Source organism: Microcebus murinus, chromosome 11, assembly GCF_040939455.1.
Source record: "Microcebus murinus isolate Inina chromosome 11, M.murinus_Inina_mat1.0, whole genome shotgun sequence".
NCBI classification, from domain to species: Eukaryota; Metazoa; Chordata; class Mammalia; order Primates; family Cheirogaleidae; genus Microcebus; species Microcebus murinus.
In genome coordinates, this window is record NC_134114.1 from 71,746,522 (window position 1) to 71,771,933 (window position 25,412).

At 38.6% G+C, this 25,412-nt stretch overlaps 1 protein-coding gene across 11 annotated transcripts in view; it reads left to right on the plus strand.

Moving 5' to 3' along the window:
• Positions 1-25,412, plus strand: part of CAST (calpastatin) — a 105,393-nt gene that overhangs the window by 43,925 nt on the left and 36,056 nt on the right. For 6 of the 11 annotated variants that reach the window (XM_012773805.3, XM_012773785.3, XM_012773797.3 and 3 more), the window contains 7 exons: positions 12,686-12,745; positions 16,665-16,730; positions 17,361-17,402; positions 18,773-18,829; positions 19,260-19,373; positions 20,392-20,475; positions 24,227-24,295. In XM_012773805.3, coding sequence (XP_012629259.1) covers positions 12,686-12,745; positions 16,665-16,730; positions 17,361-17,402; positions 18,773-18,829; positions 19,260-19,373; positions 20,392-20,475; positions 24,227-24,295 — 492 coding nt within the window. The remainder of the gene's footprint in view (positions 1-12,685; positions 12,746-16,664; positions 16,731-17,360; positions 17,403-18,772; positions 18,830-19,259; positions 19,374-20,391; positions 20,476-24,226; positions 24,296-25,412) is intronic. The other 5 variants (XM_012773839.3, XM_020290169.2, XM_020290170.2 and 2 more) reach the window with 2 other exon arrangements.

A 25,412-nucleotide genomic window follows, 5' to 3' on the forward strand; every position in this document is an offset into this window, starting at 1 on the left:
TTTCTATCAGAATACAGACTAATTTTGTCAGACCTGCATAATGTATTTAAAATGCTTGAAAGCCTATAGATAGTAATGCATGTGCTAGTTTGTCACAAAGCCCACCACCCCCAATTATCTACTTATTGGCTTAATGATACACTCATTCACATCACTCAGCACATATTTTCATTTGAGTTTTAGGCCCCTAATCTACAGAGATAGATATATATTATTTTCTGAAAATTGAATCAGTTAACCTTTGAAAATTGCATCCTTTTTTTCCCCCCCAATACCCTTATGCTCTGGGAGGCTGAGGCAGAGGGATCTCTTGAGGTCAGAAGTTCAAGACCAGCTTGAGTAAGAGCGAGATCCATCTCTACTAAAAATGGAAAAATTATCCAGGTGCAGTGGTGTGCCTGTAGTCTCATCTACTCAGGAGGCTGAACCAGGAGGGGATTGCTTGAGCCCAGGAGTTTGAGGTTGCTGTGAGTTATGATAATGCCACTGCACTCTAGCCTGGGCAATAGAGTGAGAGTCTGTCTCAGAGGAAAAAAAAAGATACCCTTACAGCTGAGTTGTCTACTTGGTATATGTAGCATTAGGTTTTCCCTGATGTTCCAGATTATCTGCCTATAAAATAACAGCAATCTTTGGATTGATAATGTCTACTATTTCTTTATAATCCAAGAAAGGGTGTGGACTATAAGCATAGTCACCAGTATCAAGTGTTTCTGGGTTTTAGGGCCGGAGGACTAAAGAGGACAAATATTCTGGAGGTGCTGCAGGGCTAGCAGATGTGTCTTCACCCCAGTCTTTTTAGGGAGCATCTAGGTTCTTTAGTAACCTGGGCTGGCAATATTAGCACCGCAAGTCTTCCTTTTAAAACTGGCTGGAAGGTAATTTTAAAAAGTCGTTTTGCAGATCTATCCTAGTATCTTAGGTGATCTGGTTTCTTTCTTTTAACCAAATGCAAGTGTGAAGAGACAGAGTTTGTCACCAATAATGAAGCCCTAGTGTATACCAATAGATGGTAGAAAACAGTTGTCACTTCAGCAACTCTCTATAAAGCCATCTTGTTTTAAATTACCTGAAACAGTGATTCTCCATGTCTGGGAGTTTCAGAATCACCTGAGGGGCTTATGGTTTTTTAGGCCACAGTTCTCGCTGCCTCTTCTTCTTTCTCCTTTGTAAGTTTCTAAGTGTCCATTCCCTTCTTCCTCTCTCCCCACTCTCTCTACTGCCTATGAATTTTATTCCTGGACCGTTTCTATTCAAGAAATGTCAAGAACAACCAAGCTAAGGTGTTAATGTGTGGCTGGTTACATTGCCCAGTGGCTTGACATTACATTCATTGCAATACTTATGTACATTTTTGGCCCCAAATATTTAAATAGCTGTAAATTCCTGCATACTTTACATATAGTTTCAATGGTTAGAATTAGTGATTATGTGTTTCCTTGTACTATTATAAAACTAAATATCTTCTATGTGATATTTTACTCTAATCTTGAGTTTTAAATCAGTCAATTAATCTTTAATTACTTGGATCTTTAGCCCTAATGGGTGTGCATCACTAAGAAGCAGTCTAACCCCTTGCTGAATATTGAGTTCAAAAATGAAAAGTTAACCCCTTTGGGCTATTGAGTTTGAACCTTCTCTCAGTTTCAAGAATCTTTTAACTACTGCAGTTTTGTGTGCTGAATTATTCTCACAGTGTTCTTGTGGCAGGCCAGTATTCCTAGCAACAAGATTTGTTGTTTTCTCCAGCTGTTCTGGCAATCATATTCTTATACCTCTTCAGAGATTTCCAAAGATTAAATGTGATCAACACTAATCTTCCTATTTGCAATTAAAATCTTGGTGAAATACCCCAATTGATATCCAATTGAACTAGTTCACATGTAATTTTTCCACGTCCTATTATAGGCCAAATAAACTGAAGCTTTGGTTGCCATTCAAATTGCAGAGACAACCAATATAAAACAAAGAAAATCTTAACAAAGGACATTCTATTGCTGATAATCTGAAAATAATTCTGGATTGCTCTGGGAGCAGGCTCAGCAGCATGTGCATATTTTAGAGAAACTCTGCAGGATCTAGATATTTGAAAATAAATGGAAACAAGAAATATCTAACATTAATTTATTGGACAACTACTGTGCTATGTGATTTATATAGGATGTTATTTATTCTTAAGAGTTGTATATTTCATAACTAGGTAAGGAGATATGACAGTTTTATAAATGAGGAGACTGAGGCCCAGAGAGATTAAATAACTTACTCTGAGTCACACAGATAGCAAGATTCTATCTGATTCTATCATGTTTTTTTCTTTTTTTCTTAATTTCAGAATATTATGGGGGTGCAAATGTTTTGGTTACATGGATTATTTTTGTACTGTTTGAGTCAAAGTTATGAATGTGTCTGTCACCCAGATAGTGTATATTGTACCCATTAGATATGATTTCACTGATCCTCTCTTCCCCTCTCCCAACTGCATGATTTCTGTTGAGTTTTACTTTCATCTGTGCATATGAGTGCTGTTTAGTTAGTTCCAATTTAATAGTGATTCATGTGGTATTTGTTTTTTCATTCACTTAGGAGAATGGTCTCCACTTCCATCCAGATTGTTGCAAAAGATATTCATTTTTTATGGCTGAGTAGTACTCCATGGTATACATATACAACGTTTTATTAATCCACTCATGAATTGGACAGTTGGTTTGATTCCACATCTTTTTTGCATTTGTGACTTGTGCTGCAATAAACATCTCGTGCAAATATCTTTTTGATAAAATGACTTTTTTTCCTTTGGGTAAATACCCTATAGTGGGATTGCTGGATCAATCTTTAGGTGGATCAATCTTAGGTCTACTTTTAGTTCTTTGAGGAATCTCCATACTATCTTCCATAGAGGTTGCACTAGTTTGCAATCCTACCAACAGAAAATCTCTATGCACATAAACTTGAAAACATTGAGAAAATGGACAAATTCCTGGAAACACACAACCTCTCCAGGCTCAATCAGGAAGAAACAGAACTCCTGAACAAACCAATTATGAGCAACAAAATTGAAGTGGAAATAAAACGTCTCCCAACAACAACAAAAAAATCCTGGAACAGATGGTTTCACAGGACAATTTTATCAGACCTACAAAGAAGAATTCGTACTGATATTGCAGAAATTATTTCATAACATTGAGAAGGAAGACATCTTCCCTAACTTATTCTGTGAAGCCAGGGTCACTTTGATATCAAAGCCAGAAAAGGACACAACAAAAAAAACTATAGACCAATATCCCTTATGAATATAGATGTAAAAATCCTCAAAAAAAAAAAAAATTCTAGCAGACCAAATTCAGCTGCACATCAAAAAACAATAATCCACCATGACCAAGTAGGCTTCATCCCAGGGATGCAAGGATGGCTCAACATATGTAAATCCATAAATGTGATTCACCACATAAGCAGAAGCAACACAAAGATCATATAATCATCTCAATAGATGCAGAAAAAGCATTCGGCAAAATTCAGCACCCTTTTATGATAAAAACTCTTAAAAAAATAGACATAGATGAAACATACCTCTAAATGATTCTAAAGTTCTGTTCAGTTGACTGGTCTTGCAAAATCCTCCACTTAGTAGTTTGTATCTAGGTCGTTCAAATAAGTGACAGGGGAATTTGTATCTAAATTTAAATATGTACTAGAATTCAATATTTTTCACTCTATTTTTATGTTCCATATCTTAATAGTGTTGAAATTTTCTCTAATGGATGAGGTTTCCTGTTTGTGTGAAAGAGTATTGTACACTGATTGGAATTAACAGATTATAGTTTAGGTGACAATTTCTTTAGATGAGTCACATGGGCATTAGAGAAGGAATAAATTACCCATTTTGGAACAATCACACAGTTAAGTAGTACATAACTGAAAACTCTCTTATCCTGTAGAAAATATAGAACTTTTGCTTAAAGTATAAGCAGCAATGCTCATATTTTTTATATTAATTTCAAATGAATCCTACTTTAAAATCTGTATTCCACTGAATTTTTATCTGAGGGGAGAGTGGGGTGTAATGTAATACAATGCACCATTATATGAAACACACACAGAGCCATTAAGAACTTTGCTCAAGGTCATACAACTAGTAGCAGAGCTGGAATTCAAACTCCCGAGCCATTCTCCTGAGAAAAAACACTACCTTTTTCATACTTGCAAAGGTTAAACTTGCTGTCAGTACACATTTGTGAATTTGTGTTTCTTAGATGGTTTCCAGAATGACATTTTATTTCACTCCCCATTTTCATTTCGGATATTTGAAAATCAGGTTGGCTAAGAGAACCTCGTTGTAATTGCCATGATTTAAGCTTTATAATAACAAAGCATAAGCTTATGCTTCAGGGAAAAGTGGGCTGCAAGAATGCTTATGTGCCAGGCCCATTTCTCAGTCATTACACGTTTGGCTGTATCTCAGGGTAAGTTCCTCCTCAATTTCTGTTAGAAACATTTTGAGTCTATCATTCTGATAGAGATTGAGGTTGGCAACTGGTTTTATAGCACAAGCACCCATAAAAGCCCTCATGTGTTTCTCACCCTCTGTTAGGGCTACATCTAAGGAATGAATGCACTATGGAAAGTCAAATTGAATGATGAGGGTTAAGCATAGCTGAGAATTTTTCATTCCTATACAATAATCATATCAATAATTGTGTATCTTTTAGATTAGCTCATAATCTGTTAGGGTTTGTACAAATCTGTGCTCTTGCTACCAAGATTCCTTTCTTATTTGATTGGAACATGACCTAAACCAGCCATGCATTTGAACTAAAGAAAATGCCATAATGTAAAATAATGTGCATTTTTCTTTGAAAAAGTTAAGCAAGATTAGTGTGTAATTTCTCAAAGCAATGGTCACCACAGAAATGTTCTGCTATTCTGAGGCTAAAGAAGGAAATTTTTGAGGCTGTAGGTATTCATAAAATAATAAAAAGCATTACTGTTTATTGACTTACTATGTGCCAGACACCAAGCCAAGCACTTTATAAACACACCCTTATTTAATCCTCACTGCCATCTTATGAAGTAGGTATCAGTTTTATACCCATTTAACAAATTAAAAAAAAAAAAAACAAATTTGAAGGATTGAAGCAGCTTGTCTGAGGTTGCACAGGTAGAATTAGATCCCAGGTTTGTGGGACTCCAGAGCCCATGCTTTTAACCCCTGTATTTCCAGATTGAACATCTATCTTTGGGCACATCATTTAATAAGCTTCACTTAAATGTAGCATATAAGATTGGTGGAACCACAGAATTCCCAAAGTTGGCAGTTTGCAGGTGAAGAAACTGAGTTCCAGAGAAGAGCTCCAAGTCACACAGCTTGTTAAGGGCAGTCTTCCTTATTGCTCTTTATGTGAAACACTTGTTGGCTGAAAGTGCTTAACTCACAGGCTTGTGTAAATATCCTCACCGGATAAACCTCTAGCAGAGGGACAAGAAGAAAGTAGGCTGTCTTTGCTGGGTCTGACTTCTCTGTTTTGCTTTATCTTGGGCAGCCAAAGGTCAGACATAGTTGGAATTATTTCATGCTTCATGAACAGCGACTTAAGGAACCATAGAGGCACAAACACAACTTCAGGAAAAAAAGCTGCTTTTCTATTATTCTTTGATGACTAATCTCGGCTGTGTGGCTTGCTCATTTTGCTTACAAATCATTCCTATCCCAGGAAAAAAAAAAACTCTGGAAAACTGAAGTTTGCAAAGCATGAAAATGAAAATGAAAATGTTGCCTTGTAGAACTGAAAGCTCAACTTCTTGCCTTCTGTGGATTTTTCTAAGCACTTGGGGTGGTCCAGTGTCAGAGTTTATCATCAGATACTGAGAGGGCGTGGCATGTGGCCAACTGGTCTCCAATCCTCCTTGCTTGGATTTAGATCACAGATCAGTTGTGGCTATTGTTGCAGTTGCCAGGCAACATTCGGATGTTTATTTTGAGGTCTGCCCACATGTTGCATCAGCGGCCAAAGCTTCATGTGTTCTCTACTTCCCAGAGCAATTGAGCTCAGGCACTTCATTTTTAACTTAAATCTATGTATCCCTTGTAATATATTTTATGAATGTACAGAATACTCAGCAAGCTATAATCATCTTCGGTTTCCCCGAAACTAGATAATGTTCAGATTGCTTCATTTTATAGCATTCTACTTCATCTAACCTGAACTTTATTAGATGACTGTATTGTAGGTCTCTTTAAAAGCACCATTATTACACTTAATAATTAAAGCCAGTGCAAGAATGTATGTCGTGGTGTGACAGCATAGCAAACACTAAACATCAGGATATTCATTTCCAAAGTGAATAATCCATCATTATAGAAAGAAAAATGTAAACTTGTATTCACTGGGTCCATAAATGGTGTTTGTAAAGAATGTCAGTGCTTTTCTTAGAAAAGTCTCTCATTAGCAACCTATTGTTTGTTGCAGGTGTCTAACAGGAAGCTCAGGGTTTTTTGTGTATATGTATTTTTTCCTAAGTTGCAGGTGTCTAACAGGAAGCTCAGGGTTTTTTGTGTATATGTATTTTTTCCTAAGTTGCACGACCTCCAGTTGGTGACAATAATGATGTAAATGATATTTAAATCATGTTTTCCGACTTGTGCTATGAACAAATTTCCTGATGATCAAGTCATAAAACTCATATAATGTTGCTTTTGAACCACCAGATAATACTCTTGTGTTTATTCATACATAAATTCATTTATTTAAAAATTCTTGTTAAGCAACTGCTATGTGCAGGCTCTGGGGGTGGGCTGTATAACAACGTACGCAGGCCTGGCCCTGCCCTCATGAAGTTCGCATTCTGTGCTCTTACAGATCTTGTGATGAAAGTAATTTTTTTTTTTACATCAATGATTTCTTTTCTTCATTATTTGAGATGTGGTATTACATAAGAACCTGATCGTAGTTCAGAACAAAATATTTGTTTTTCTCTTATACATCTAACAGAGCTAATTCTGAAAGTTAAAAATGAGTTATTGATTTGTCAGATTTCCTTGATTTAGAAATTTTTTAATATTTGTTTTGTTGTTTGCCCAAACTGTCCTGGTATTTAGTATCTAATTTGACTGTCACAGTAACCCCATGGGGTACGTGGTATTCCCACAATGAAAACTAGATACTCAGCAGGTTGAATTGACCTCCGTGGAGTCAGTGCCAGTTAGAAGCTGTCAAGACTGAAAGTGAAAGTCTTCTGATTTATTAACCATGTTTCTTGAATCTAGCTTTTAAAAAGACTTTAAGGTATGAAAACTATATTTTATTCTTTGTTTACATGAAACTTTAATTGACAGAAAATGGAAGCTAAGATTTGAATCAACAGTGACTTTTTTCGAGCCCATCTCAGTTACTCAGCACCATGGTAGGTGCTGGGAGGGGGAGTAGAAATGGCCCCACCTCTCAATCAATTTGCATTATGATAGGTTCATTGATAAGACATGACATACGCTTAGAAAAGAGCTTAGTAACCCTGCAACACAGAATGTAGGAGTAAGTGTTCAAGTGAGAAGTACTAACATTTGTAAGAGTTGAGAAGATAACAGGAGCTAAAGCAGATTCAGGTAGCTATCTTGAGCTCAATCTTCAAGGGTAGGGACTTGGTGGGACAGGGGCAGAAAGAGGCTTTCTGGGGAGTGAGAATGGCAAGATGAAAGGCTCAGAGGTGGAAGGGAGTGTGATGGTGATAGCAATAATTAGCATTTGCCCAGGCTTATCAGCTTCCAAGCACTGTCATAATTGGTTCACATGCATCAACTGATCCTTAAAACAAGCTTAAAGCAATTCTCAGAACAATTCAACAAGGATAAGAATTGTTACTATTCCCATTTTACCTATGAGGAAACGGAGAGGGTAAGTAACTAGCTCGAGGTTGCACATACATTTAAGTGTCAGCTGGATTCCGCCAGACAGTCTCGATTCCAGAGTCCCCTCTCACACTCCTGCCCAGGGTGTTACGCTGCCTGATGAGGTGCTCAGATGATGGGAAGGACAAGGTCCTGGCTGCACGGGAGACTTGACATGGGGCCATAGCGAGAGGATTGAATAAGTAGATGAGGCCACATCATGGGGAACGTAAAAATCAGGCAGAAGGCATTGGACTTTGTCCAGGCACAGTGGGAAACCACTGCTAGTTCATCAGTGTGGAAACATGGTGCACATTTATTTTAGAAAGATTAGTCAGAGAGCCCTAGGCAGAAAGTTGAAAGATAAATGAGGGTGGGGCTGGGGGAGGAAAGAGCAAGACACTGAAACTATTAGAAGGGCCTTGATGCAATCCAGGTGTGAGCAATAGGTGAGTAGACCCGGAGTGGGGGTGGCAATAGAAATGAAAGGATAGAATGATGATGAGGACGAGAACCCACACCGCTCCTGAATCCAGGTGATTCAAGCCCAGGTGATTTCCCACACCAACTCTAGAGCCAGCTGGTATTACCCCTAATTTATAGATGAGGGAAGGGAGCCTCCAAGAGGCTAATTAACTTGGGCTAATAAGTACTGGAGCAGGGATTTGAGTCTGCATCTGTCTTTCTTAGCTTCCTCTCTTTAAGATAAAAAAATGTAGTCTGGTGATAACAAGGTTGCTGATAAGGTTTGAAGAATCGCTCACATAATAAAAGATACTTAAAGTCATGGGAAGAAATCGACATTTAGAGGGAGCGATAATATGAAAGATAGAGGACTTATGATTGAATATTAATGAATACAGAGAAGAACGGAGCAAGGGGAAGAGGCTTCTAGAAGAAAACAGGTCAGAGGTTTGGGGAGAGAGCCTAGGGCTCCCAGTGCCCTGGCAGCCAAGGAGGAGCATGGTCAGTGACTCAAAATGAAACTGCTGGTGGATCGCCAAGTGGAAAGGAGAGTACATGCGTGCAGCCTGACGTTCTTAGTAACCCTCAACAAACAAAGGCAGATCCAGGTGTGTGGCTGGTGAATCGTGTCGCAGGTAGGAGGACAGAGAATGCAGCCAGCTGTGGGAGGGAAGGGGAGGAAGGTGTGGCATGAGGAGGAAGACTTTTGATGCCACCCTGTGTGTGCACTTTCTGAACAAGCCAGCTAGGGGTGCAGGGAGAGGTCAAGGTGAGACTGCATGGCTAGAGGGAGGTGAAGAGGATTCCTACCACCCACCTAGAAGTGTCTGGCTGGCAGCTAAAAGCTTGCCGGGAGCCCAGGGAGAAGCAGAAGGACTCTATTGTGTGGCACACAGAAGTAAGGTGCTGAGGGAGTGACTGTCCCATCAGCCAGAGGTAGTGGCAGCAGAATAGATGAGCAGACATTTAGGAGCCTGTGCCTTCTACAGAAGCCTTTACCCTCCCATTCTGGGCCACTCACCAGGAGCTGCAGGACTCACAACCCTCTCCGCTCCCATCTCCAGCATTTCAAGATGGTTAAGGTTGGTCCTGGGTCTTGCTGCTTCCCTCAGCAGCCTCACTAGACAGCCTGCAGAATTAAGAAAAAGCCCTGGAGTGAGACCTGTAGTGATAGGAATGGGAGGTCAGCAGATTAGTGCACCCAACAGACAGCTCTTTATAAAGGGTCCCATCCAGTGGAGGAGACCATTCACTCATGATGCAATTATGTGATTACCTCTGTACATGTTGCTATGGGGAGTGAACTGGGGTTGCGGAAGGGACGACCACTAAGACCGATGGCAGTGGTGCACAAGTTAGGATGCCAGGGCTGGGAGCCAGTGAGATACACCTGGAAGGGGGCATAGGATTCGAATATTTTGGAAGAGAAGCACACCCACCAGTGGTACTTGCATGAAAGAATATAAAGGGAGAGATGAGAGCCATCTGCTTAAAACAGGAATAGACTGGCTGCCTGGAGTGGAGGTTCTGCAATGGGAGGTGAGGTGGAATTGGAAACAGGGGGACTTTAAAAGTCAAGAGAAAGGATTTCTGCGTCTTCTGTGTGATACAGTGAACAACAGGAGTCATTGCTGGTTCTCCTTTAACGGGAGATTAGTCTGGCCAGAATGTATGTGTAGGAGAGTAAAAGGCTTGGGTTTGCAAGACGTTTGCAAAGCATATGTGAAAAAAAGAAAGCAGTTTTCATTTCCCAAGTGTCTTAAAACCATATTGTCTTCCTCTCATATCTCTAATCATTTACTCTGTTGAACTTCCAAAATTCTTACTGTAGCAAGTAAACAGATTTAAAGAGATTTTATTAAATAATTCCAGAAAATAAGACATCATATTGGTTAAGTACAAGATGAAATATTCATTTTTTTCTGGCCTGCAACTAATCTCTTTTATTAGTATTGGTTTATTTTAATGCAACTTGACAATACAGCAAGATTATTTGAGGTGAGCCTGAAAGTGACTTAGAACTCAAATATTTATTTTATCTCATGGCTCTCTCTCTTCATACCTCCCTTAGAGCATTTTTAAATGAAACAGTACGAGAGAATTTAAAATGAAAATCTTTCACCAGAGGTAACAAATTTTAAAAGTTGCTAGTCTTTACAGATAGAATAAAAGTTGAACAAGCTACAATAAGCCAGAGTTCAATTGGGTTAATAATGGGCCTACTTCCCTTATTTACATCTCCCACGAAGCAGCTTTCATAGTTCCGTTTCAAACTGATTAGCACCTTAGAGAACAGAACATTGGTGGAAGAATCTGTACTGAAAACAGGAGGGGCCATGGCCTTCCTGAGAATTCCCATTGTAGCCTGCTGCATGCTTGCTTGGAGCTATCCCGTGTGAAGATTTTGCTATTCTTGGTGGGCCTTTGAAAGTCTTCTCCTTTCTAGAACTTGAGGATCACTTCATGGTATTGTTTAACAAAGTAGTAAGACAGGTTGGACAATTCAAGGCTATGTAATTTTATGAATGTTTGAATAAATTTGAAGGTTTAAAAAATAAATGTTTACCTAAAGATTTTCAACTCAAGCACTTTTATGTAGCAGCGTGGTTTCCATGGTAGTTTCATGTGGTTAAGGGGAATCATTGACAGAATGGGATGTAGCAAAGTGGAACTTCTTGAGTTTGAATAGAAATTGGTATGACCAATTCTAATTGTGGAAAGATAGAATTATAAGGATATGGGTACTTTAATCACCATAAAAAATTTAAAATATTCTCATAAAATAGGATATTCATATATTTTCCCATTAATTTGATAGGGGAAAATCTACCTTGGTTCATCTTCCAGTTTTTTATCCAAAGAGAATATGAGAGAGGCTGTTCCGTGCCCTGCTACAGTTACCAGAGGTTTGTTGTGTGTGTGTGTCAGGAAGGGGGTGCCCAGTTGGTGCCCGAGGTTGCTCTGGAATTAGTTAAGTTCAAGTTCATAGGATTATGTTTGAAAAATCAGTGCACTGAAGCTTTGGACTTTTACCTGTAAATTTTGGTAATTTAACTACAAGGATCAGTTTGTTCTACAGTAACTATGTCTGTAGGGAAGGTGATTTTTGTTCATGGGCCAGAGGTTACAGTGGGTTTCAAACAATCGGCTTGAGTGGCAGTGTGCTGGGAATAGGAGAAGCTAAGGGAGAAGCAAGGATGGGCTCATGCTGCCCTGTGACTCAGCCTCCGAAAGGGCTGGGGGCCAGGTATTAGAGACAGAGCAAAGACTACATTATAGGGTTCTCAGGATATCATTGGCAGGACAGTAGCTGTTTACTAGCAGCAGTTGCTAAGGAAGACAACTCATGCTGGATGGAATCACCGGATGGAATCACTGGGACCTAGAACGTAATGGATTCAAATGTTAATGAGTCTGGGTTAGAGTTTGCAAAGATGATAACTGTCTATTTAATAGTCCCTAGTGTAATACAAGTTAAGTACTAGAATAATACTCAATACCATGCAAGTATCCACATGCATATCTAGCATTGCAGGAGCTGATTCTACCACCCTCTGGCCTCTATCTCCAGGAAGGGTGTTTCTTGAATACTTTAGTTACCTTTAATCACATCTTGCCCTCCAAGGAGGAGCCTAGATGGGACAGATAATGCAGCAAAAATTCCCTTTGCAAGCTTGTCTCCCACCTTCTCTTCCTTACGTGACACTGAAAGGACAATTCGTACCCAGGCAGGCAGGCAGATTGCTCAAGGTCAGGAGTTTGAAACCAGCCTGAGCAAGAGTGAGACCCCCATCTCTACTATAAATAGAAATTAATTGGCCAACTAATATATATAGAAAAAATTAGCTGGGCATGGTGGCGCATGCCTGTAGTCCCAGCTACTTGGGAGGCTGAGGCAGAAAGTTTGCTTGAGCCCAGGAGTTTGAGGTTGCTGTGAGCTAGGCTGACGCCACGGCACTCACTCTAGCCTGGGCAACAAAGCAAGACTCTGTCTCAAAAATAAATAAATAAATAAATAAATAAATAAAAATAACAAACTGATTATAATAATATTTACTAAGCAGTTATTATGTAGCAGGCAGTAATCCTTACATAAACTTACAAAGTAGTTGTTATCTACTAAAGAAAAATTGAGGATGGGAAACTCGAAGATCATAAAATGTTAAGTATCTTTCCCAAGGTTATTCAGTAAATAGCAGACCCAACATTTGAACCCATTTGATCTGGTTACAAAGATAAAACCAATGCAGAAAGTGTAGGGCAATATGGTTAAGAGGAACTGAAGGACAATGCAGATTGTAGGTTAAATAGAATCAGACTTTCTATGTCTTTCCTTTCTAGGTGTCAGCTTCTTCAGGTGTGACCAGCAAGTCTTCCAGTATGAATCCCACAGAAACCAAGGTATGGAGAACCTTCAAGAGTCAATTTGGATGAATGCTACTTGCAGTTGATTATATTGTAAAGCAAAACAAATGTAGGCTAAGTATTGAAAAATGAGTTATGTGTCCTAGGAAACTTAAGTTATGAAAGTAAACATTTTCTTCCTAATTTATGAGGATCTTTGGAAACTGAACTTTCTTCCTGATATTTACCTCAAACAGCATCTACATAGTTTTAGAATTTCTAGAAAAGAGTAGTCACCTAGAGGGTTTTTTTTGATCTTAGACTTGATTGGGTTTTTTAATTGTAGATAATCTCTTTAAATACATGTCTGTCTCTGAATCTGAATGAGAATATAAATTCTTAATGTCTTGCTAAAATAATTTTATTATTCTGGCCATTTAAAAATAAATGTAAAAACAAGTGAAACAGATACTGGTTATTTCAGATGCTTTCTGAAGCTATTTTCTGAAATTAAAGTCATGTAGGGTGCCATTTTATTGACAAACCTTTGCTGAGCTCTATTTAGGACTTATTCTTATACTTACTTATTTCTTGGAATTTCCAAAGGAAAGGAAGAATGTCCTGTAGTGGGCTTGTCACATAGGGTAAACCTAGTTCTGAAGAGTTGATTAAAGCTGCCTCAAACCCTCTCCTTTAGTTATTGTGTCTCAAGCTTTGTTTCTTGGGAAATTTCAGACAGGGGATTAAAGAAGGAACATTTTCAAAATGCTTTCAAATAATTCTTATGAGGCAATGTTCTTTAGTGCCTTTAAGAGCCACCCCAACTTCATTATTACAAAATTGCCCTTGTTTAAAATCACCAACATACTTTTGCTTTCTGTCTTCCCTGTTACTTTGCTATCCCAGTAGTTTCCTGTCCCATGTGTTGTGGCACCATGATTTAGTACTATCAAGGGATCTTGTGGCTTCGTGTTGAACTGTCTTCAAAGAACCTTGCAAATATCTGGAAACACACTATCCACATCTAAGCTTTTGTAAATGTCATTTAGCATTCATTCCGACCTTTAAGTTTATTTTTAATGTAAAATTATATTTCATATTTAAGATTTTATGTGTATATTGATTTATTTTCAAAATATATATTATACAATCCCTAATTAATCTATTAGCTATCACTACTTAATTTTGTCAAGCTTAATCTTAAAAAATTAGAAAATTTTATCTTAAACCCCCAAATAATTTTTAAAACTGTGGTAGAATCATCTACCAAAAAACAATTCTCATTGGTCCATGAAAACCAAAGAAAAGAGATAGAAAGGAGAGCCAGAAATACAGGATTTCCTTTTTATTCTTTTGCTTCTCATTTAATCTGATGCCTGATTATAATCCCCCTGTGTCTCAGATCCAGGATCATGCTTATTTCAAGCTTGCCCTGTTTTCTAGAGCAAGTGTCAGCAAACTCTTCAACTTGCACTAAGCATTAATCATGAGAATTCCTGGCAGTCCTGTGGGACTGGGGGAAGGGAGGAAAGTGGGAGAGAGAAGGGAGAGAGACAAAAATAAGATGCTCAGGATGAAATGTCCACATTGGCTGACTAGGGATCACTTTTGGCCTTAAGTCTCTTTCCTTGATGGATTTTAATCACACTGTTCTCATTAATTGTCTTATCTTCATGTGCTTCTGATGTTTGCTCATAACATTTATACTAGCTTCCTCTTGGAGATGTTCATGAGCTTAACGAGCATATGTCTCCAAATACTTTGAGCTTTTAGAGAAAAGTTTCTAATTTAAGATCATACCTGTACCAAACTCCTGTCATGTTCTACACCTTTAAAATAAAAGTTCTGCTTTGAAGGGGGATTATATATCTGGATCTGTGTATCTCTTGCCCCTGGAACGTTAGAATTGGCAGTCACATTGCTGGGTGTAGATGGAAAGCCAAATCATTTCTAATCAGGACAAAATCCCTTAGAGACAGTGGTGTGGACACAGGAACCAGCAGCCTGGCTTAGAATCTTGGTTCCACGTGGGCTGTGATATTGGACAGCCCCCTCTTTGCTTTGGTTTCCTTATCTATCCAGTCTGGAAGAAGGTGATAATAGTACCTATCTCACATGACAGTGTAAGGAAACAAACATATATTGGGCAGTCCTTGTCCCATAGCAAGTGCCTGGTTGGAGTTGGCTGTCAGCCAATACTGGAGAGACAGTGCCACACAGGGACTGAGATCACAGAACCCCAGGTCCAGCATGGGCATCTTTGGGACGTTAACTGCTTAAACCTCAATGTCTCATCTGCGAAATGGATATAATAATACTTGTCTTACAGGGTTATTATGAGGACTAAGTGAATTGACACACATAGAGCTTAGAACAGTCCCTGGTACCTAAGAGGTGACTGATATGCATTACTTATTATGGTTATCATTATAATGCTCAGTGCCGTCACTACCAAAAATAAATTTAGCAATTGCTGATTTAAATGTATGTTGCATTCTAAGCTGCTTGTGTCTGCGCGCATACTTTCTTAATTGTAGTGTAGAGTTTTCTCATGCAAAATCTATATTGCCAAATTGGAAGCTATTAATAGATTTGAACCACTACAATAAAAGCTGGCTTATTTTTCCTTGTTAATCATTTAATAAACTGCATTTGCATAAACTCAAAAAGAATAGTACCATAAATGGAAACTCATTAGCAAGGATGTAGTGTGAAAGGATCCAAAATTTAAAACTTCTTTAAAAACATTTCTTTGATCATGAACTTTGTTTCCTTTCCAAAACAGTAAGTGTGTTGGCATAACGAGGGGCAATTATGTGAAGAAAGTATGTATCTTCCTTTTTGAAGCATAGAACAAGATAAACTAAAAGGGTGTTTGACTTTATCTTCTTCAGACAATAAAATAAAAAGAAGTTTGTGCTGATAACACCAAGCAGATAAAAGAGGAAAAAATGACAGATTTAGGCCTATAATTTGTAATTGCTTACTTTGAAAAGTTCATAAAATGTTTAATCAAATTTTATTTCTTATTTCATATCTTGCCTATATCAAGAATGCATGCGTATATTTAAGGAATTATCTTTTTTTACACAGGTAACATTTACTTGGGTAGAACTCTGTAAAATATCACACTAAAGGTTCTAAATTACAATGAATTATTCAGAAGCATTCCTGTAACTTTAAATTAAATCTGTACATAAAGGGCTATGACATGCCCAATAAAAATTTCTGCACTAAATATTTACAATTTTTTTTAAAGATCATGTTGACAGAATTTCAGAAAACTTTCAATAACACCTCTAACTATTTGATCATAACCAACCATTGGAAATATAGGTGGGAAAAATATTACACATGTAGCCTTTATACAGAAGGAAAAGAAAGGAATCAAATTAAATTTATTAATGGAAATCTTGGCTGGGCACAGTGGCACACACCTATAATCCTAGTACTCTGGGAGGCTGAGGCAGGCGGATTGCTCAAGGTCAGGAGTTCATAAACCAGCCTGAGCAAGAGCGAGAGCCCATCTCAACTATAAATAGAAACAAATTAATTGGCCAACTAAAAATATATAGAAAAAAATTAGCCAGGCATGGTGGTGCATGCCTGTAGTCCCAGCTATTTGGGAGGCTGAGGCAGAAGGATTGCTTGAGCCCAAGAGTTTGAGGTTGCTATGAGCTGGGCTGATGGCATGGCACTCCAGCTTGGCCAACAGAGCGAGACTCTGTCTCAAAAAAAAAAGAAAGAAAGAAAGAAAGAAATCTTTACTGAAAAAAATGTAAACCCAAACTGAAATATTTTCTGGGCCCTTAGAGTGTAGGTGCCTACAATTTCCTGGAGTTTTATGTATATGCAACAGGTAGATATAATAAATTAATAGAATGGATTTTGGTATAGTCATTTTAGCTTTGTTTATAGATGTTATTTGACTGTCAGATAAAATAAAATTACGCTTGGGGCTGTACTCTTATATTAGGCCATTCCAATCAGCAAACAGATGGAAGGACCACATCCTCCTAACAAGAAAAGACACAAAAAACAGGTGATATGGTTCATGGTTCGTCATACTAGGGCCTCTGTTTTACTAATGGTCACCAGCTGCTCAGCACGTGCTAATAACTATAGTTCACAATCTTCTGTAACGCTGATCCCATCATGGACTCTCCGCAGGCTTAGCCACCCATCAGTCACATTCTGGCACTAAAAATATATTTCACTGCTTTCTGTGCCCTTGATTCTGTCACCATCCCATTGTTTCACACTGTCAGCCAAAACATGTGAGTGTTGCACTGATGAAAAGATCACCTTAGTGGTTTTGAAACACAGTACCCTTGGCTTTGAAAGATGAGGGTTATTTTATGTTGCTTATATATTAGCTACAATGTAAAGAGTAATTTTTACATATCTTTGATACACATAGCAAGAAGAAAGATATAAATTGCTATCTGAATATTAAGAGCAGAATATTAATTACTGTGCTTAAGGGTTTATCTAGAGTTATGATCCCAAGCAAAGTGTAATAAACTTAACTCGAAGTTTATAATTAAATCAAAACCATCTCTTTTAGTTTCTTTAGTTGAAGAAAATCTATGATATCTATGTAAAATTATGTGCATTTTTCTTCTTTCTTCCTTTCTTTTTTCTTTCTTTGGCTTTCTCCCCCTGAATTCAGGCTGTAAAAACAGAACCTGAGAAGAAGTCACAATCAACTAAGGTAAATATTTAAGTCTGCTAGAGAGTCAGTTGGATTCTTTTTAATAATAATGAATAACCAATTTTATGCATTGGTGCTACTGAATGGTAAAGGAGTTAGTCAGCTAATTACTTTTTAGATTGCATGTTTGAATATGATTGTGTAAGTAGAGAGTATATATAAAGTATTTATAACATTAAATGCATATATTTAAAAGAATATATAATATTTTATAGATGAAAACAATATATTTCAGAAGGCATTTTGTTCAAATCTAGATTTTTGTTATAGGTAAAGTAATTGTTTAAAAAAATAAAGCAAGAGGAACAAAGGAGAAAGGACAAAGGGTAGTGAGTATCCAGTTACAATTCCAATGAGACATCAAGAATAGTGTTTCTACTGAACTCAACACCTAGATAACTCAGGGATGAGAGTCTTTCCTAAGAGACCTCCTGAGTTTATCTTGACAGTCTTATCTCAGTTGGTGGAGCTAGTGATCAGTTACTCGGGAGACTGGCTTCTCTTGCTTTCCTGACTCAGGGCTGTCCAGAATGGAACATTCTGCTTCAGCATGGAGGTGTAGACCGCTAGGTGTCTGTGGGAGCACAGATCTTTCAAGAGCTTAAGCAAATACTCAGATAAGACCACAAGGTTTCCTGTGGAAAAGCACAGAGGTTCTTTGGGGCCAAGTACATTAAGTGCAGGTCAGGGTGGAAAGGTGAGGCTTATCTGATTTTGTGTAGGGCCTTTTGGCCCCCCACCCCCACCCCCAAGATGGTAGTCAATAGCATGGATACTGGAGAGTGAAGAATTTAGCTGCCAGGTGGAAATTGTCTTCTCTTCCACATTTAAATGCTTTTGATTGATTATCTGCCAGATCTCAAGAGAATTGGGTTTCTGGTGATACCATCTTCTTTCCTGGTAACAAAAGAAAAAAACTTTGAAATCATTGTATTGAAGAAGGTACAGCATTCTTCATCTCCTATGAAAGGAGATTTAAAAAAAATTTCTCAAGTTGGATCCCCTGGCAACAACCCCAGTAGTGCCATTGATCATATGTTGTCTCTGTAGATAGATCTGCAGTTACCAATTTATCTGTCTGAATTATGAAAAACAATAATTTGTAGATACACATGTATTTGAAAATATCATTTAGATGAATATTACATATTTTGTTATTCTGATAATCACCATTATCGGAGACTGTTGGCAGGGTTACTGTTGACTGGATAGCACATGTCTACATCTCTGACTCCAAAGAACTGGGTCTCAGTGGGCTTTTCCTGAGAAAGGCAGAATGTTTTAATTGAAACTTTGTTCTTCAGCCTGTTTAGAAATATGAAAATAGTAGATTCCAATGAAATTGACTTTTAATCTTTTGAAATTGACAGCCATCTGTGGTTCATGAGAAAAAATCCCAAGAAGGAAAGCCAAAAGAACACACAGAGGTAAATGATTATCATTAGGACTTGATATGATGATAACGTTACATCTTTTTGGTGAGGTGTACATAAAATCTCTCATCTTTAGAGACTAACCGTGACAGTGCATGTCTGGATATTTGTTTTGTCAGCTAAAATGGTGCCATCATGTGGCAACAGCAGTGTTTGCAATTGACTCGTGATTCTTGATGAATTTGGGGGGAAGGATTTGCGCTACTTCCAATTTTGTACCTTTGTACCTAAAGTGAAATTCTATCACATTTACATCACACTAATTCAGATTCACATATTTCAAAACCACAAATAGCACACCTGTTATGAATAAGTTTTTATTCTGTAGAGAAAGGTATTAGTGTTATGTTTATTGGTGTTAACAAAATTGCCATCTTGTTAAAAATGTCATCGCATGTGCTTGCATGTATGTGTGTGCTTTCAGCCCAAAAGCCTACCCAAGCATGCATCAGATACAGGAAGTAAACATGCCCATAAAGAAAAAGCAACTTCCAGATCAAGTGAACAGGTGCCATCAGAGAAATCAACAGAACCAAAGGTAAATAAAGCAGATTGGTAAGAAAACAGTAATATCAGCTAGGTAATGAGATACAGTTCACGTATTCACATTGAGGTGTGTAGTTGAATATATGAAGCTTTACTGTATATATTTTATATTGTAATGATTGGGTGCTATCATGGTACTGGTTTTGCACACAGCCTTGTAGAAAGTTGGGCTTATGGAGGGTCTGAGAAGGGCATCAGGTGTGTTTAGGGGGATGCCCTGTCCAGCCTTTCTCCACTGCCTTGCAGAGCAGCAGGCTCTGGTGTCTCCCAGACAGGAAGTTTTGGATTGAGGCTGGACCTCATCACACCTTGGCTAGGTGCCCTGCATTATCTGCTTCTTTAAATGGAAGTCTAAAAGCATTTGTTTAGTCTTGTAGAAGAGATGAACTTGTAAAGCCAAAAATCAGAAGTTGATTTTATAATTATGTAGTTAATAACAGCCAACTTTTAGAAGAATTAACATCTATGAGAAGAACTTTTTCATTGAGAGTGCTTGGAAGATAATAACTAGATCTGCTTCACAATATATTTTTATATCAGAGACCCCAAATTTGTGTCCCACCAATTAAAATGCTACTTACTTATGTATTTTGTTTACTTGGCAGTGTTACTAACAATTATTTTCAATTAGTTACCAGCAATTAAAGTCGGAGTATTCACATAAAGTCCTAATTTCTAGCTTCTCTTGACAAATCAGAATATCTAGCAACAGTGGGCTCACATGGCAACAATGAGCTACAGCCATTTCACCTGGCACATGTGCTACCATTTGCTGCAGTCCCTAACAAGCCTGATTCACCTATTTGTGTTAACTGCGTGGACTCAATAGGCTCTTGAGTCCAGGTTTACCTGGTGCCCAGCTCTGCACTGGGTGCAGCAAAAGCTGGTAAACATTCCTGTACTATGATGTTCATGAGCGGAAACTTATAGACATTAGTGATGTTTGAAACTCATGATCTTGAGCCATTCAGTGAGACTTAGTCCTGTCAATCTTTTATCCTTACTCTTAGACTAAGCCACAAGACACGATTTCTGCTGGTGGAGAGAGAGTTGTTGCTGGTATAGCTGCAACATCTGGCAAACCAGATGAAAAGGTGAGCTCACGTAAGACATAACCACGGGCCCCTGTGCTTACCAGATTTCTTTTATAAGAAACGTATGCTCAGATGACCTATTATTTGGTAAAACTGAATACTGCTTATATGTGAACTTTTGTGAAGAACATGCATTTAAGGAAAATAAAGTGAACAAGATACCAACAATGATTTTAAAATTCGTATATCCAGTAAATCCTTACCGAGCACCTGCCATATATAAAGTCCAGTATCAGTACCAAGGAAATTAAAACGTGACTTGACTCAGATTCTGCCTTCCAGATTTATAGCTATGAAATAAAGCAAATAAAATTTCCATGAGCACTTGAGTAACCAATTGAAGCACCAATGAGAAGATGGAAATGAAAATAGGAAAAAGTAGTATGTCTCTCTATATATTTCTGCTTCTCAAAATGGGAAAAGTCTCCCTACAGGATAGATGGTAAGGAAAGTCATAGGGTAAAAGATGACACATCTCCCTGAAACATTTTTTCCTCAGATTTTGGCACATTATTTTTATCCAAACTAATGCAGAGCTAAGGCAAAGTTTACAAAAGTAAAGGCAAAATTTATAAAAACTTAAAATTTTCATTTTAAATGAAAACGCCCAACTTAAAATTTTTTTTTTCTTGCAAGAGATCACTTGTATACTATCCTGAGACTCCAGCCCTCATCCCAAGAATACATGTTACTCATTCTTGCTGATTCGGAGCACTTACTGTAGATAAAATGGATGTGTTAGATTTTTAAATGTAATCACAATTTTAAATTTTGTGGTCAATATAAATGAGCCAGTGTTATCAGCAAAAGCTAAGCAATAAAATTAGGAGAGGCTTGAGGATCTCTTGAACCCAGGAGTTCAAGTGCAGCCTGGACAACATAGGGAGACCCCTTGCCTATCCCTTAAAAAAATTAGGAGAGGCTTGTGCCTGGAATTCTGTTGCGAGTTGACTTGTGCTGGAACTTGTGGCAAGTCATTTCACTTTTCTTTGCTTCTGATTCTTCTCCATCAAATGGAATTGATCAGATCTGCCTTCTTATTTCAGTATACAGCATGTTTAGAGCCCTGTGGTCAACTCTGCAGGACACATTAGCTGCAGCATGGCCCAGCTAGGGGTGGAGAGAAGTCATAGCTGACTGTAACTCAAGGCAGGTTAGGAAAAGCCCCCACAGGGAGCTGTTTGGTGAGAATGGAGGTATTCTATCTGATTTCAGGGAATCTACAAAGGCTTTGAGAGAGTAGATCTGATTTGAGTTGGGCATGGGTGGAGAGCTGGGATTGCAGGCTAGCTGGCACATCATGGTGTTGGAAAGCATAAGATGTGTTCTGTGCACAAAGTGCATTCCAGTGCAGGTGAAGCACAGAGGAGGTGAGTGGTGGGGCTGTAAGACCAGAAAGACAGGTTACGTGCTGCTGCAGAGAATGCTAAGGTGAGTCTATACGTGTAGTGATTCAGCCGGCAATGGGTAGACATTGAGAGCATTAGAGAACAGATGGAGTGATTTGATTGAAACCAAGCTGCAGAAGGATTATGGGACCACAGTGGGTAGAATGAAATAGAATAAAGATAGGAAGGTGGAAGGTTGTTTAGGAACTGACAGTTTCAGTAGTCCTGGGGAGTTACAGTTTAGCCTCAATTAGAGCCATGATGGAATAAAAAAGTGGTGAGTTATGCAAGAGTCATTGCAGAGGTGAAATCTTCTGGCTTTAGGAAATAATTGGCCGAAGTGGACAAAGGCAAAATAAAAATCCAAGATAACTTGGGCTTCTGAGTCTGAATAAACTAGGTTGGTAACCCCAAGGTAAGGCCAGGCAGGCCCGTGGGGCACAAAACCTAAGGAGGCAGTCACCATCAGGTCCTGGCAAGGCCAGGGTCAGCCCGTGAGGGTGAGTGCCTCCTCGTGAGCTGGGCACCTTGCAGTCCCCTGGGTATCATCGACAGGTGGACAGAAGTCAGAAGAAGGAGTGTTTGGGGAGGAAAAGTGAAGTCTGATTTTTAACACTGGTTCAATGCAAGTGTCCAAAGAAACCATGTAGCAAGGCAATTAAAATATTGTTTTGGAGTACAAAAGAATGGAGGAGGGAGAGGACAGGAGGTAGGGAGTGAGAGAGAAAGAAAGGGTGAGGGGATAGAGAGCAGAGAAAGAGAGACATCGTGAGAGGAGGAAGGTGGGGCAGAGAATATGAGTGACTGTCTGCATAAGGTGGTGGCTGAATCTCAGAAGTGTTTTCCATTGCCCACACTCAGGGTCACACCCTAGTGGCTCCCACAGTATTTTTAGTGTCACAGTTGCAGCAATCACTTATTTAGCACTTAATTATATAGTAAGTACTTACATAGTGCTTAGCAAGTGCCAGACTCTGGTTTTCATACTTTATATAGAATTGATTTAGCTAATCCTCACAACCCCTGGGGTAAGGTACAGTCATTACCTCCAAGAAGTGACTTGCCATTGTCTCAAGCAGCCAGGCCTGTCTCGACAGGTGTGCAGACCCAGACAGTCAGGGCCCGTGCTCTTCCTGTGCTTTGCTGCCAGAATTTGGGTACCTTCAAATGGAATATGATCCCCTGTTGATTTAAACCCAACAACTGTGCCCATTTAGTTCCTGCCAATCCCTGAAAGCATTTGATATCTGGCCTAGAGATACGACTTTAGATAGAACCACCAACACAGAGCAGAAACATGCAGAACGTCTGCAGCCGGGGACAAAGAAGAGAAGCCAGAGGTGACAGGGAGCCAAGGGCAGACACCAGAGGAGGATCAGCTGGTGCTGGGGGCTGGCAGCTGGGAGAGTTGAGTCGGAAGAGGGATCCTCCCCAGGGTCAAGCTTCAGAGAAGATTATATCTGAATAAAGGAATGGAAATTGCAGGTTGGGAAGTTACTGGCAATCGTTGATAGAGCAACTGAAGCCATGGTGAGAGAGTGACTCATTTTAGGAAAATTAAGGGAAGAGTGGGTGAGGAGATGTCAGAGTGAAGGAAATGGAGGTCTCGATATGTGGGGAAAGACCCAGAGCAACAGGTAGCAGTGGCAGCCTTCAGAAAGAATTCATGGGTGGTGCAAAGACTGGCTGTGGGCCCTGCAGAAGAGTAGCGAAGAAAGAGACAGACAGGCCTAGATTCAAATCTTGGATCTGCCCCCTACTGGACAACCTGAGAAAAGTTACTTAATCTGTCTGAGCTGTGCTTTCCCCATCAATAAATAAGATGAATATTATTTAAGTTGTTCTGAAAAAGGATATAAAACATACAGCATAGTGTTTGGTGCAGAGCAGATGTTTAGTATATGATCAGTGCTATTATAATAAATTCATTTTAAAATATATAGTAATAGGCCGAGCGCAGTGGCTCACGCCTGTAATCCTAGCACTCTGGGAGGCCTAGGTAGGCGGATTGCTCGAGGTCAGCCTGAGCAAGAGCGAGACCCCGTCTCTACTATAAATAGAAAGAAATTAATTGGCCAACTAATATATAAAGAAAAAAATATTAGCCAGGCATGGTGGCGCATGCCTGTAGTCCCAGCTACTTGGGAGGCTGAGGCAGGAGGATCGCTTGAGCCCAGGAGTTTGAGGTTGCTGTGAGCTAGGCTAACACTGCAGCACTCACTCTAGCCTGGGCAACAAAGTGAGACTCTGTCTCAAAAAAAAAAAAAAAAAATATATATATATATATATATATATATATAAAATAATGAGTTTTATAAAGGTATGTGAGAAGCAGTTTTTCTTTCTTTCTCAACTCCCACCAGAAAAAAGAAAAGAAATCATTAACTCCAGCTGCACCAGTTGAATCCAAACCAGATAAACCATCTGGAAAGGTAGGAAGATATCGGTGTACTTCTACATAAACTATTCCCCCCTGTTTTCTATATTTATCATAATCTGCTTTTTTGTGGGCACATAATATAAGGGGTAACTTAAAGGACCATTTTAATGAATTATTCATTCAAGCTGGTATGTTTGGGTTGAAAGTGTGGCTTTCACACATATGTTTTAACACTTTGTATTACAACCCTCTGTTTTGAAAACTCCAGTATCATCCCATGGAGTTTATGTGCCAGTTTCTCTCCTGCAAATACACACCTTCTTTAACCAAAGGTATCACTCAGTAGCATCAGATACTTCTTTATCCTGAAATTTCAAAAAGAGTCAGTTTAAACTAATAGACTCTAAATCCTATTACACGTAGCTATGATCAGGTGAGTCCTAAAATTGTGGGAATGTAGTAGTTGAAAAAAAAAAAAAGACATTTTTAAGTAATCCTTTTTAATCTGAGTCAAATACTAAGAGGCCTTTCTCTGGATTGTTATTCTCCCCTTTATGCAGGTCAGGGTTCATAATGAATCATTCTTAACCTCAGCAATAGGGTGGAGGCCCTCTCTCATTTATCATATTGGCTTAAGCCCATTATTGATGAAATAAGCTGTCAATTTTTATAAGTTTAATGTTTCAAGTAATTTCTGTTTTGTAAACATCTTTGGGCAACAAGTGAATGAAAGAACCAAATGAATGAAAGAAATTTTTGAGATAGATTCTATTTGGAAAAGGTGCTATACAGAGATTTTGTTGGAGTTCTTTGTATAAAACTCTGGAACACTACTTACAAGCAGTAAATACCAAGCGTATCTCCGGTTGCTTAGGGCAACATGGTCATAATTATTCATATTTTGGGATTTTTTTTCTTTTTTTTTTTTTTAACTGCCAGTACATTGGATTGGCAGCTTTAATGAATTCATACATTTGCTCGTGTCGTTAATGCCTTTAAACTTGTTGAAATTGTGATTCCTCCCTGAAAGTAGATTTTTATCTTTCCAACAAAGAATCTGTACTTTGGGACTTAAGTAATAAGGTCTGCTACAGACCAGCTTTTTAACTATTTTGGTATTTGAAGAACTTTTGGTGTTTGGTGATTTTCCTATGCAGAAGAATTTTTTC